The sequence below is a fragment of the Pristiophorus japonicus genome, chromosome 12, assembly GCF_044704955.1.
Source record: "Pristiophorus japonicus isolate sPriJap1 chromosome 12, sPriJap1.hap1, whole genome shotgun sequence".
Taxonomy (NCBI): domain Eukaryota; kingdom Metazoa; phylum Chordata; class Chondrichthyes; family Pristiophoridae; genus Pristiophorus; species Pristiophorus japonicus.
Window position 1 is genome coordinate 207330241 of NC_091988.1, and position 15386 is coordinate 207345626.

A 15386-nucleotide genomic window follows, 5' to 3' on the forward strand; every position below is an offset into this window, starting at 1 on the left:
TTTCCCAATCCTCTGGCCTCCCACTAGTCTTGGCCACATTGTATGCCCTTGTTTTCAATTTGATACCCTCCCTTATTTCCTTAGTTAGCCACGGATGGTTATCCCTTCTCTTACTGTCTTTCCTTCTCATTGGGATATATTTTTGTTGCCAGTTATGAAATATCTCCTTAAATGTCTGCCACTGCTCACAAACCGTCCCATACTTTAATCTATTTTCCCAGTCCACTTTAACCAGTCCACTTGAGGCAGATCTTCTACCTCAACTCAACCTTTCCTGCACTGTCCCCATATCCCTTGATTCCCATAATATCCAAAAATACATTGATTTCTGTCTTGAATATACTCAATGGCTGAGCTTCCACAGCCTTCTGAGGTGGAGAATTCCAAAGATTCACAACCCTTTGAGTGAAAAAATGTCTCCTCATTTCAGTCCTAAATGGCCGACCCCTTATTCTCAGTCTATGAACCCTGGTTCTAGACTCCGCAGCCAGGGGAAACATCCTCCCTGCATCTACCCTGTCTGAATGGTGACAGATTAGGGAAAGGGGAGGTGCAACGAGACCTGGGTGTCATGGTACATCAGTCATTGAAGGTTGGCATGCAGGTACAGCAGGCGGTTAAGAAAGCAAATGGCATGTTGGCCTTCATAGCGAGGGGATTTGAGTACATGGGCAGGGAGGTGTTACTACAGTTGTACAGGGCCTTGGTGAGGCCACACCTGGAGTATTGTTTACAGTTTTGGTCTCCTAACTTGAGGAAAGACATTCTTGCTATTGAGGGAGTGCAGCGAAGGTTCACCAGACTGATTCCCGGGATGGCGGGACTGACCTATCAAGAAAGACTGGATCAACTGGGCTTGTATTCACTGGAGTTCAGAAGAATGAGAGGGAATCTCGTAGAAACGTTTAAAATTCTAACGGGACTGGACAGGTTAGATGCAGGAAGAATGTTCCCAATATTGGGGAAGTCCAGAACCAGGGGTCACAGTCTAAGGATAAGGGGTAAGCCATTTAGGACCGAGATGAGGAGAAACTTCTTCACCCAGAGAGTGGTGAACCTGTGGAATTCTCTACCACAATTCACTAAATATATTCAAAAAGGAGTTAGATGAAGTCCTTACTACTAGGGGGATCAAGGGGTGTGGCGTGAAAGCAGGAATGGGGTACTGAAGTTGCATGTTCAGCCATGAACTCATTGAATGGCGGTGCAGGCTCGAAGGGCCGAATGGCCTACTCCTGTACCTATTTTCTATGTTTCTATGTTTCTAATACGAGACCGCAACACGAGACCGCAATATTAGACCACAAAACTAGAGTTCTGGAGAATAGGCCAAGTGGCTGTAAGCTTTGCCAATAGTGGGGTGAGGGGGGTGGAGCAGGAAGACTGTATGATTGACCGCAGACTATGTGTTTGTTGCTATATTTATGGAGGAGTTTCTCTGACTTGAACTTTCTTCTTCAGTGTTTCTTAAATTATAAGTACATTCTTCATCCTCACTGCCCCCACTTCAATGAAGACTCAATGCACTCTCCCTTACTTTAACTCATTCTTCCCAAGACCTCAAACTTTTGGAACTCTTTATTCCCTGGAGTGTTCCTTCCTCATTCAAGCATTAAAACCAGTCGCCATTGCTTGGTTAGTTTCCTATTCTTGTCAGAAATGGTAGGTTCATGCATGATCGTCCCGAACTTTGTATCTTGTATTCTCACTAAAAAAGAACAATATTGTTTGTTGTAGGAATCTCCTGCTTCCAAAACGAGTGCCAGCTGAGAGACCCTGGGCAAAATTCTACATCAAGATTTATAAGGCAGAGGACCTCCCCAGCATGAACTCGGGGATCATGGGGAGTTTTTCAAAAATTCTAGGAGAGGACAAAGTTTTCATTGATCCTTACATCCAAGTCACCTTTGCAGGACAGCAGGTAAAGAAACAAATACATTCTTACTGTAAAAATGAGAATGTTAGTTTGTTAGAGTGGAACCTATGTTATCTGCGGCCCTATTATCTGCTTTCCTGATTACTTGCCATGTTGTTATAAGATATGAACATACAAACATTAAGGGTAGGAAAAGACCATCTTGTCGATGGAACATACGACTAGACCCTTCCTACTCCCAGCAGCCCTGTCATCTCCTGGGACAAAACAGGAAAAAGAAATCCAGGGCAAAAAGGGGGAAAAATCTGGAATATTCCTCTCCGACCCAGTCAAAACTAGTCCAGGAGACCACAAAGATCATGTGCATATTAACTCCTAAATCACCTGCCTTTTACAAAATTGAGAGGATAGGCGCTCAGGCCAACATCCTGTCCTCGCTCAGGCCAACATCCTGTCCTCGCTCAGACCAACATCCTGTCCTCGCTCAGGCCAACATCCTGTCCTCGCTCAGGCCAACATCCTGTCCTCGCTCAGACCAACATCCTGTCCTCGCTCAGACCAACATCCTGTCCTCGCTCAGGCCAACATCCTGTCCTCGCTCAGGCCAACATCCTGTCCTCGCTCAGACCAACATCCTGTCCTCGCTCAGACCAACATCCTGTCCTCGCTCAGGCCAACATCCTGTCTTCGCTCAGGCCAACATCCTGTCCTCGCTCAGACCAACATCCTGTCCTCGCTCAGACCAACATCCTGTCCTCGCTCAGGCCAACATCCCCAGTATTGAAGCACTGAGCACGTTCGACGGCCCACATGCCTGACACGAGGCTCCCAAAACAAGCGCCCTACTCCGAACTCCGACATGGCAAGCGCGCCCCAGGTGGGCAGAGGAAACATTTCAAGGACACCCTCAAAGCCTCCTTGAAAAAAAGTAACATCCTCACCGACACCTGGGAATCCCTGGCCCAAGACTGCCCTAAGGGGAGGAAAAGCATCCGGGAAAGCGCTGAACACCTCGAGTGTCTTCGCAGAGAGCAAGCTGAAACCATGCGGCAACCCAGACTCCCCACCCACCCGTCCCTCCAACCACCGTCTGCCCCACCTATGATACTGTAGATCCCGCATTGGTCTCTTCAGTCACCTGAGAACTCATTTCTGGTGTGGAAGCAAGTTATCCTCAACCGAGGGACTGTCTGTGATAATAAAATGTGATCTCTGCCCCAGCCAAGAACCGGTCCAGCTCCCTTTTGAAAGTGTGCAGAGAGTCAGTCACACCAGCCGGCAACATATTCCTAAGGTTTACTTTGGAGCGGTGGGGCGTGGCCCAGGAGCAGCAGAGCCGCGGAGCCCAGCAGCGAGGCAGAGGCCCAGGAATGGTGCAGCGTATAACAGCGGGGTCAGGGTCGGGGCCCAGGGAAGGTGCAGCACGGCCAGCCAACACTGCGATCTATGGACAGTAGGAATATGTGTGCGCACCAGGTCCGTGCAGCAGAGTTTAGTCAACCCTTGCCATTGGACCAAGACCTAGCTCAGTCAAGCCCGTGTGGTGGCTGCTTTGCAACGGCCACTCCACATTAAAAAAATCCACGCACAGGCACCTACCACCCTTCAGGATGTAGCTCGGGAAACACCTGTGAACTCATCCCTTTCTGGTGTGGAAGTGACTGCCTAATACTATAATACTGTCCCAAATGTTCACTGCTCCCTGGGAAGAGAAGAACCGCTTAACATTCAGTATATTCCTACTCTTGCATCGTTTTAATGAATGTCCCTTGTTCCATCCAATCTGTCAGACTGAAATAATCTATCAATAGGTCATTATTCGATACACCTCCTATCAGGTTGCCTCCAAGTCTACACTGCTCTAAAGTAAATAGACCCATCTCATTCAGCCCGTCTGAGTAACTAAGGTTCTTTAAGCTCGGAATCATTCCTATGGCTCTCCTCTGAACCTTTTTTAATGTCAGTATATCATCCACTATGAGAGGGAACCAAAATAGGGGCTCCCTAACCATGGACCGATATACCGACAGAATGGTGTTCTTTGACGTACTGAATGGTTCCATTAATACAACATCAAACACATGGATCCTTTTCTCTCCCAATACTTTCAGTATTGTTCCATGTAAATGGTACGTATGTTGTGTGTTGGTTAGGCCTGCATTATGCAGAATGGAGTTATATTTGCAATTTTCCAATCTAAAGGGACAATTCCTGAACTGAAACAGCTTTGTAAGATTATGGCTAAAGCATCTGCAATTTCCTCAGCAAGTCCCTTTTAAAACCCTGGGGTGGAAACCATCAGGTCCTGGGGGTTTATCCGCCTTTAGTGCCATCTTTTCTAATCCTGTTTTCTTGCTTACGTTAACTTTAGTGAGTTCCAGTCCTTGACTCATTATTAGTTTCCCTGGAATATCTGGTATATTATGTGAAGACTGACACAAAGTAATTATTTAACAAGTCTTCTATTTCCTTCTTTTCATTTTCGATATTGCCCGCATCTGTTTATAAAGGAGCCACAGTAGCCTTGGCTATACTTTTTCTTCTAATATAACTAAAAACATTTTGTGTTAATCTTGATACCTCTCACATAAAGGTCTCCAGGTATGTGAAGAGACTGGGATTGTTCTCCGAGCAACGAAAATTATGGGGAGATTTCATTGAGGTGTTCAAAATAATGAGTAAATAAAGAGGAACTGTTTGCGGGGGCAGGAGGCTCAGTAACCAGAGGACACAGATTGGCAAAGGAACCGGGGGGCGGGGTGGATGAGGAGAACGTTTGCATTGCCTGACTAGGTGATGGAAGCAAATTCAATTGTAATTTTCATAAATTGTAATAAAAGGGGAAATTATCAGGGCTATCGGGATTGAGTAATGGAGTGGGACTAATTGGATCGCACTGTCAGAGCTGGCAGGATGGACCGAATGGCCTCCTGTGCCCAAGTGCAATTCTTCTTGTTGTTTATACTGCGTGTGTCTCATTCCCTGCCCCACAGTGTCATACTCATCGGAGAATCCCCATTTTCCCGATTCTCGATTATCCAGTGGGGAGGTTGGGGGCAGAGATGGCCCCTTCATGCATTCACTTAATATTCATGAGGCATTGATTATTGAACCATTGAACCAGTAATTTACTAAATAATAATTATCACATTAATATAGTTGGATCGTTTTTATATTACTTTGTGCCTGCCAGGAGCCGCTGACGGGACACCCGAGTTTTCACCTGGGTTTGGTGAGAGCAGCAAACCGCTAAATTGGCCAGGGGTTTTGAGAGGGCGCTAACGCCGTAGCCCCCGATCGATGGCACCCGGCGACACTGGCATCATCGCCGTGCACAGCGCCTCATTACCGCTATGGAAGATAAATCTGCCCTCGGCCCCTGTTTTACAGCCTGGTGCTGACAAACACAGCTTCAGCTGACGTGTTTCAGGCTGGAGGGGTGCTATTTAAAGGCACCAGCATCGGGTACATTCTTAGTCGGGCAATAATGTTTGCTGCTTACTTCCACATCGGCAGACAGGTGTTTGGACAGATTTTTCCGATTTCCAGTTAAAGATTCATGACTTTCATTGAAGGCCGATTTGAAATTCCAACATTTATATCGTTTCATGGGGGTTGTGTTGGCACTGAACCTCTCGCTCTGACATCACCGTTGGAGGCAACTTAGGTAGAGTGAAAGACAGAGTGTGGCCAGAGGGAGCAGGGCCAGCAGGGCTGTCAACAGGAGACCTCACCCTCTCAGGGTATTCCGGCAGCAGTTCTCCTACATCAATGTCACTGAAGAGCAGTGTGTTCGAAGGCTGCGCTTCAGCACGACGTGGTGACCGAGCTCTGCCATCTCTTGCAGCCAGACCTCGAGCCTCAGACCAGAGTGAGGACAGTTCTCCCAGTGTCAGTCAAGGTCGCCATCGCGCTCAGTTTCTACACCAGGGGATCCTTCCAGTGTGCAACAGGAGACATCTCCAACATCTCCCAGTTTGCCGTCCATTGCTCCAATGGCGAGGTCACAGATGCTCTGTACAAAAGGTGAAGGGACAACATTTCCTTCCCCATGTGGTTTTGCCATGAGAGCGGGCTTCCCCATGGTGTAGGGCGCCAGTGACTGCACCCACATCGTTTTGCAGACACCGCATAACAATCCTGAGATATTCAGTAACCGCAAAGGCTGCCACTCACTGTGCAGTTGGTGTGTGACCACACACAGCGAATCCTCACCGTCAATGCCCGCTATCCTGGCAGCAGCCATGATACATTCATCCTGTGCCAGACCGCTGTGCTCGACATCAAGCTCGAGGGTGGCTGCTCGCAGATGAGGGATATCCGCTCTCCACCTGGCTCATGGCTCCCCCCGCAACCCCAGTACTCCTGCCCAGCACTCAGAGAATGAGTCCTGCTGACACCAGGAACATCATTGAGCAGACCATCGGCCTACTGAAGCAACGGTTCCGCTGCCTTGACTGCTCAGGAGGAGTCCTCCAGTACTCGGCTGAGCAGGTATCTCTTTTCGTGGTCACCTGCTGCATGCTGCACAACTTGGCCATCATGAGGGCACAGTCATTACCACCAGGCATAGCTCCACCGCCTCAGGAGAGGGGGAGGGGGAGGAGGAGGTTAAGGAGGAGGAGGGGGGGGAGGGGGACGTGCAGGAGGAGGTGGTGGAGGAGGACGAGGAGGTGCAGGGGGAGGAGGTGAAGGAGGGGGAGGATGAGGAGGGGGAGGGGGAGGAGTGGGAGGATGAGGAGGAGGAGGGGGAGAAGGTGCAGGAGGGGGAGGACGAGGAGGGGGAGGACGAGGGGGAGGAGGACGAGGAGGGGGAGGACGAGGGGGAGGAGGTGCAGGAGGAGGAGGTGCAGGAGGGGGAGGGGGAGGAGGTGCAGGAGGAGGAGGTGCAGGAGGGGGAGGGGGAGGACAAGGAGGGGGAGGACGAGGAGGAGGACGAGGAGGGGGAGGACGAGGGGGAGGAGGTGCAGGAGGACGAGGGGGAGGACAAGGAGGGGGAGGACGAGGGGGAGGAGGTGCAGGAGGACGAGGGGGAGAAGGACGAGGAGGTGCAGGGCCAGTAACAGCAGCGACGGAGGAAGCAGCCATTCGATTGTCATTGTGAAGGGGTGACCACCTCATCAGACTTTGGTTTTAATGAATTCCAGCCCACTTCCCGGTTGCTCGTCACGTTCCCATTAGCACATCAACTTCCCTTTCCATACCACATCCCCGAAACTGAAATGAGAGGCAGCACCAAATATGCAACATTCCAGCTACAACACTGGCATCTATCCGACAATGTGGAAAACTGACCAGGTATGTCCTGTCCACAAAAAGCAGGACAAATCCAATCGGGCCAATTACCGCCCCATCAGTCTACTCTCATTCATCAGCAAAGTGATGGAAGGTGCCGTCGGCAGTGCTATCAGGTGGCACTTACTCACCAATAACCTCCTCACCGATGCCCAGTTTGGGTTCCACCCGGACCACTTGGCTCCAGGCCTCGGTACAGCCTCGGTCCAAACATGGACAAAAGAGCTGAATTGCAGAGATGAGGTGAGAGTGACGGCCCTTGACATCAAGGCAGCATTTGACCGAATGTGGCATCATGGAGCTTTATCTCATAATACTCCTGTGAAGCACCTTGGGACGTTTCACTATGTTAAAGGCGCTATATAAATACAAGTAGTTGTTGTTGTAGTAAAACTGAAGACAATATGAATCGGGGGAAACTCTCCGCTGGCTGGAATCATACAAAGGAAGATGGTTGTGGTTGTTGGAGATCAATCATCCCAGCTCCAGGACATCGCTGCAGGAGTTCCTCAGGGCTGTGTGCTGGGCCCAACCATCTTCAGCTGCTTCATCAATGACCTTCCCTGCATCATAAGGTCAGAAGTGGGGATGTTCGCTAATGACTGCACAGTGTTCAGTGTCATTCGTAACACCTCGGACAATGGAGCAGTCCATGCCCACATGCAGCAAGACCTGGACGACATTCAGGCTTGGGCTGATAAGTGGCAAGTAACAGTCACGCCACATACAGTGCCAGGCAATGACTATCTACAACAAGCGAGAGTCTAACCACCGCCCCTTGACATTCAATGGCATTACCATCGCCGAATCTCCCATCATCAACATCCTGGGGGTCACCATTGACCAGAAATTTAACTGGACCAGCCACATAAATACTGTGGCTACAAGAGCAGGTCAGAGGCTGGGTATTCTGCAGCGAGTGTCTCACCTCCTGACTCACCAAAGCCTTTCCACCATCTACAAGGCACAAGTCAGGAGTGCGATGGAATACTCTCCACTTGCCTGGATGAGTGCAGCTCCAACAACACTCAAGAAGCTCGACACCATCCAGGACAAAGCAGCCGCTTGATCAACACCCCATCCCCCACCTTCAACATTCACTCCCTCCACCACCGGCGCACCGTGGCTGCAGTGTGCACCATCTACAAGATGCACTGCAGCAACTTGCCAAGGCTTCTTCGGCAGCACCTCCCAAACCCGTGACCTCTACCCCCTAGATGGACAAGGGCAGCAGGTGCATGGGAACACCACCACCTCCACGTTCCCCTCCCAGTCACACACCATCCTCACTTGGAAATATATCGGCCGTTCCTTCATCGTCACTGGGTCACAATCCTGGAACTCCCTCCCTAACAGCACTGTGGGAGCACCTTCACCACACGGACTGCAGCGGTTCAAGAAGGCGGCTCACCACCACCTTCTCACGGGGCAATTAGGGATGGGCAATAAATGCCGGCCTTGCCAGCGATGCCCACATCCCATGAATGAATTTTTTAAAATTATCTCATAACATTCACCACAATTATAAACAACAGTTACGTTTAAGAATCACCCTTGTGCAATACCTTATATCCCCTCTTAACACTGGCTTTACCGATCCTAGAGCTCCTTCGCAATGTGTCCCCTGTGGCTGCAGCACGACTGGTGGAAGGCTGCTCAGTGTCAGGGCCAGAGACGACAGGTGGTCTTGCAGGATGCCCTCGACCAGCTGTGGGCCTGGAAGACCCGGTGGTACACTTAGGCTGGGTGGTGACAGGCAACAACAAGTGGAGTGGCAGTGGTGGGCTCAGGAATGCTGTCATCCTGAGAGAGTACAGCAGGTTCCTGCTCCAGTGACTCACTACCACTGCCCTGGGGCAGCACCCCAGCATCCCCACCAATCTATTGGAGCACAGATTGGTGGCCTGCTGCGACCCCGTCAGATCCCTGGTCGACTGTAATGGAGCACACTGCGATAGCAGCAGTCAGAGCTCGCATGGCATCCAGCTGAGACTGCATGAAAGCACTCGGAGAGTTGATGCCACCAACCATTGACTGCATTACAGCACTAAGACGTTGCGTTGCTTCCGCCTGTGCTGTAGTGGAAGCTGCCACATCGCCCATGACACGTGTCATGAGGTCTAGATTCACATGGTGTCTCTCGGAGTCCACCATCACCTGCAGACTGGAAATGATGGGATCCATGGTGTGTGCAATGTTGGAGGCAGGCTCCTCCATGCTCCTTACCATTGCCGAGAGGATCTTGGGCACCCTTGCCATTGCACCTATCATGTCGGAGTCCATGGACATCACCTTTCTAAACTCTTCCCCATCGAGATCCTCATCTGAGTCCTGGGCAGCAGAACTCACCTGCGAATTCGCCTTCTGGGGAGCTGGCTCCTGAACTACCCTTTCCCCTTGGCCTTGCTGCAGCCCACTAGGCCCTGGTGTATCACCCAGTGCAGACTCTTCTTCTAAGCTAACCTCTAATGACCGTGTAGAGCCATTCTCTACGCTGGTGCCTGCGGGGCAGAGATGCAGTGACGCGGTGCTTGGGTCCTCCTCCACTTCTCCCTCGTCAGTGTCATGGGGCGCTCAGGGACAGGCCGCTCATCTACTTATTGATTATCTGAAGCATAAATGGCACATGACTCAGGTTAAGGTGAGGGCAGGAATGGAGCAAGGAAGGCAGACAGTATCAGGAGCTGGAAAGTGATAAAGCCTTCTGGTGTGAGGGGGAAGTGGGATGAGAAAAGGAGAGGGGATAAGATACCGATGCCCCCAACGGGATCGGCGTTGCCGGCGGCCGCGGCGTCCACCACCTGCGGCCCAATGAGCCGCAGCACTCGCTCCTCCAGGTCGGACAGCTGCTGGAGCTGAGGGTCACACCCGCCTGTCCTCTGTTGCTCCCTCCCATTTTGTGCTATCTTGGCCTGCAAAAGAACGGAATTTGTGTAAGTAAGAGTCCTGCTATGTGTGTGGGAGATATGCCTGCTGTTGTTGAATAGCTGTGAATGTAGGCAAGGAGCGAGTTGAGAATATATGTTTGAGTAGCTGCACATGTTTGGTGCGGGAGGGGTGGTTTGCTCAGTGTGCACAGACAGAAGTTCAGAGGCTGGTATGTAGGATGTTAGCATCTACTCACCTTCACCACCCGACTGAGGTCATTGAATTTCTTCAGGCACTGTGTGAGGGTTATTTGCACTACAGTGCTGGCCGAGACTTCCTCTGCCATATGGTCCTGAAGACCTGTGGCAATGGCTCCCCTTCCAGTTGCAGGAAGAGTACATCCCTCCTTCTCTCCACTGCCCCCAATGCCACGTCATTAAAATGATGGGCTCTCTCCCTTCCAGCTGGATTAGCAGCAGCCACCCCTAAAGGTTCCTCCACTTGCTCTCAGCTCTCCTGAAAATGAGCAGCTGCAGCTTGATATAACCTTCCCTTTAAGAGCTGGACTGAGCCAGTGTGCAGGATTGAAGGATGATTGTTGAATACAAGTGATCTGAAACTGGGTAGTGCTCTGGTATTAACGCCCCTGCAGCAACCACTGAGGTGATTAGTGCTTGATTTACTGCCCCCTTTCTTTCTGGGGCGCTAAAGCCCAATTTAGAAGTTGTTAAGATTTGTTTGCGCCTTATTTCTAGCTTACCGAATTTCTCCCCCACAGGCTTTTCCTCATTTTGTAGTTTTTAATTTTTTCATGTGTTTTGATCATGTAGCTTTCTCTGTTTTTTCTTCCACTCCTGAAAGTGCGGAGTTTACTCGGTATGGCTGCTTGGTCTGGGGCCCAAGTGCCTATTCGTACAGGAGCCTAGATAGTGTACACTGTCCAAATGTAGAGGATTCACAGCCAAGCTTGACCCTGTCCAGCACGGCCATCATTCAGCAGGGGTCACTGGACGGAAATCAGGAACATGACCACTGGCTGATGACCCCTGGCTGATATATTTTTAAATTCTGTCTAGCTGAGATGTGCTGAACCGAAGTGCATCAGCCACCTGCTGTTCCCAATCAGCTCACTGAGTACAGATCATGTCTAGTCTGCCTCGGTCAGTGTGCAGTGCTTTCAGTCACTCAGCCCTGTGACAGGTTCACCACCGTCTGTTCTGTAGGAAATTCGTTAGATAAAGTGACATGGGTCCTGTCGTAAGGAACCGTTTCCTTTCATTAACAGGGAGAGACGTCGGTGGAAAGCAACACCACGAAACCGGTCTGGAACGAACAAATCACTTTCATCGAAATGTTTCCCCCACTTGCTCGACGTATCAAACTTCAAGTTATTGATGATGCTAACATCAATGATGTTGCTATAGCAACTCACTTCATCAATATGCAGCAGATATCCGATGCTGGGGTTAATGGTGAGTTCAAGGCGGGTTTTATTCTCCCCTCTACCCTCCATTTTTCCAAATCCATTTCTTTTTCTCAGTGCACCCTCATCTGGTTGTGAAAATGGGGAAATCGGGATGGTGAGCTTCTCTGTATTTCTAGAGAGGATGGAAGCAAAGCTCTGCGCTCTTCCCTAGCCTCCAACCTCGCAGTTTGTTGCAGCTTTTACTGTTGTTTTCTATTTTATTAATAATACTGGGGGTCATTTTAACCTAACTCGTCCAGCAGGAAACTATTGCGATCAGATCAGCCGCCATTAACATCAACGGACAGTAATTGGGCGGGGTAATAAACAGGGGACATGAAAGGGACAGCTGATCTAATCCTGCCAGTTACCCACCCGGTGAGTTAGGTTACAATGGCCTGAACCGTGGTCATTACTCTAAACCGACCTTTCACGTTCTTTCTAGGTTCCTCTTCATAATCTCCAAATGCACCACTTTACACTCTCTCCTTTCTCCTTGCATCCTCACTGTATTTTCCCTTGACTGACATTAGTAGTAGGGAAAATACTAGAATCTATTATTAAGCAAATGGTAACAGGACACTGAGAAAGTAATAATAAGATTGGGCAGAGTCAACACGGATTTATGAAAGTGAAATCATGTTTGATAAATCTGTTGGTTTTGTGAGGTTGTAACTAGTGGAATAGATAAGGGGGAACCAGTGGATGTGGTGTATTTGGATTTTCAGAAGACATTTGATAAGGTGCCACACAGGAGGTTATTAAACAAAATTAGGGCTCATGGGATTGGGGGCAATATACCAGCCTGGATTGAGGATTGGTTAACGGACAGAAAAATGGGTCATTTTTGGGTCAGCAGGCTGTAACTAGTGGGTTGCCGCAAGGATCGGAGCTTGGGCCCCAGCTATTCACAATCTATATCAATGATTTGGATGAGGGAACCAAATGTAATATATCCAAGTTTGCTGATTATACAAAGCTAGGTGGGAAGGTAAGTTGTGAGGAGGATGCCGAGGCTTCAGGGGGATATAGACAGACTCAGTGAGTGGGCAAGAACATGGCAAATGGAATATAGGGCCCAACTTTGGTGCTTACCGATAGTCCGCCGAGTTCCCGGTGGTATCGCGGCGGTCCATCGGTTTTCACCGTCGGCAGACCGTCGAGACGCAAGGCCTCAACTTTGGTCATCGTCTTTTCATCGGCCTGCTGACGTGTGAGCATTGCGCAGCGGGCAGTCTCACAGGATGGAGTCGAGCAGGGAAAGGCGTTCCTCGATCGACGGTACAGGGGCATACCATTCTGGAAAGTGGGCTTTTATGCTGAGTGTAGTGGGCAGTGCGTTTATTTGGACATCGGGAGACGCAGCAGCATTTGGAGATGAGCATTGGAGCAGAGCACTGCAGTTATATTCACAGGAAAAAAGTCAATTTTAAAGGAAAAAAGGCTTTGTGGAGGGAAAGAAGGAATTCTGGACATTATTTTGTTTATTCAAAAATGGGGAGAAAGTGTGAAAAATGGGGAACAGCAGAGAGAGGCAGCAGCATTTGGAGGAGAACACTGAACTTTGATTGCCCCACTGTGTCTCCTCACTGACAGTACAGCGGCGCACTGCGCATGCGCAAATGTTTTTTTCTCTCCAAACTTTTATTTTGCCGCGATTTGGGGAGTCAAGGATCACCTGCGCATGCGCAGAGAGTGCCAGTAAGGAGATACAGTGGGAAGGAACAGTGAGGCACTCGAAGCTCAGTATTCTCCTCCAAATGCTGCTGCCTCTCTCTCTGTTCCCTATTGCAGTGAATACAACTGCAGTGCTCTGATGTCTAAATGAACGCACTGCCCAGTACCGCCCACTTTCTCAGCATAAAAGCCCGTTTTCCAGAACGATATGCTTCAGGGTGGTACGTCAGAGCTGAGTGACCAGTGTTGGAGTTTTCGGCAGTATGTCGGGTCTTCAGTGTCGGCGGATGGTGCACATATCGCTCAGCGGTGTGTCAGTCACAAGTCGCGCCAGGCGGTGTGTCAGTTGTTTTTCCACAAAATTCTCTGCGGGCGGCAGTGGGTGGTATATCCACCAAAGTCGGGCCCATAATGTGGAGAAATGTGAAGTTATCCACTTTGGTAGGAAAAATAGAAAAGCAGAGTATTTTTTAAATGGTGAGAGATTGGGAAATGTTGGTGTTCAGAGGGACCTGGGTCCTTGTACATGAATCACTGAAAGTTAACATAGAAACATAGAAAATAGGTGCAGGAGTAGGCCATTCGGCCCTTCGAACCTGCACCACCATTCAATAAGATCATGGCTGATCATTCACCTCAGTACCCCTTTCCTGCTTTCTCTCCATACCCCTTGATCCCTTTAGAAGTAAGGGCCATATCTAACTCCCTCTTGAACATATCCAATGAACTGGCATCAACAACTCTCTGCGGCAGTGAATTCCACAGGTTAACAACTCTCTGAGTGAAGAAGTTCCTCCTCATCTCAGTCCTAAATGGCTTATCCCTTATCCTTAGACTGTGTCCCCTGGTTCTGGACTTCCCCAACATCAGGAACATTCTTCCTTCATCTAACCTGTCCAGTCCTGTCAGAATTTTATATATTTCTATGAGATCTCCTCTCATTCTTCTAAACTCCAGTGAATACAGGCCCAGTCGATCCAGTCTCTCCTCATATGTCAGTCCTGCCATCCCGGGAATCAGTCTGGTGAATCTTCGCTGCACTCCCTCAATAGCAAGAACGTCCTTCCTCAGATTAGGAGACCAAAACTGAACATAATATTCCAGGTGAGGCCTCACCAAGGCCCTGTACAACTGCAGTACGACCTCCCTGCTCCTATACTCAAATCCTCTAGCGATGAAGGCCTTCTTCACCGCCTGCTGTACCTGCATGCCAACTTTCAATGACTGATGTACCATGACACCCAGGTCTCGTTGCACCTCCCCTTTTCTTAATCAGCCACCATTCAGATAATATTCTGCCTTCGTGTTTTTGCCACCAAAGTGGATAACTTCACATTTATCCACATTATACTGCATCTGCCATGCATTTGCCCACTCACCTAACCTGTCCAAGTCCCCCTGCAGCCTCTTCGCATCCTCCTCGCAGCTCACACCGCCACCCAGCTTAGTGTCATCTGCAAACTTGCAGGTACAGCAAGCAATTAAGAAAGCAAATGGTATGTTGGCATTTATTACAAGAGGATTTGAATATAAGAGTAAAGACGTCTTACTGCAATTATATAGGGCCCTGGTGAGACCACACCTGGAGTATTGTGCACAGTGTCGGTCTCCTTACCTAAGGAAAGATATACTTGCCATAGAGGGAGTGCAGCGAAGGTTCACCAAACTGATTCCTGGGATGGGGGGATTGTCCTATGAGGAGAGATTGAGTAGACTAGGCCGATATTCTCCAGAGTTTAGAAGAATGAGAGGTGATCTCATTGAACAAACTAAATTCTTACAGGGCTTGACAGGGTAGATGCAGGGAGGATGTTTCCCTGGGCTGGGGAGTCTAGAACCAGGGGTCATAGTCTCAGGATAAGGGGTCAGCCATTTAGGACTGAGATGAGGAGAAAGTTCTTCACTCTGAGGGTGGTGAATCTTTGGAATTCTCTGCCCCAGAGGGTTGTGAAGGCTCAGTCGCTGAGTATATTCAAGGCTGAGATCGATAGATTTTTGGATATTAAGGGAATCGCGGGATATGGGGATGGTGCAGGAAAGTGGGGTTGAAGTAGAAGATCAGCCGTAATCTCATTGAATGGCGGAGCAGGCTCGAGGGGCCGAATAGCCGACTCCTGCTCCTAATTCTTATGTTCTTACGTATTGGAAAGAAGACTAGCACACCATATCCGATCCTAACTCTGTTCCCAGGACATCAAACTGTGG

At 49.4% G+C, this 15386-nt stretch overlaps 1 protein-coding gene across 2 annotated transcripts in view; it reads left to right on the forward strand.

Moving 5' to 3' along the window:
• The window catches only part of fer1l4 (fer-1 like family member 4), a 229219-nt gene that overhangs the window by 66033 nt on the left and 147800 nt on the right, over window positions 1-15386 (forward strand). For both annotated transcript variants that reach the window (XM_070896525.1, XM_070896526.1), the window contains 2 exons: window positions 1738-1921; window positions 11325-11511. In XM_070896525.1, the coding sequence (XP_070752626.1) occupies window positions 1738-1921; window positions 11325-11511 (371 nt within the window). The remainder of the gene's footprint in view (window positions 1-1737; window positions 1922-11324; window positions 11512-15386) is intronic.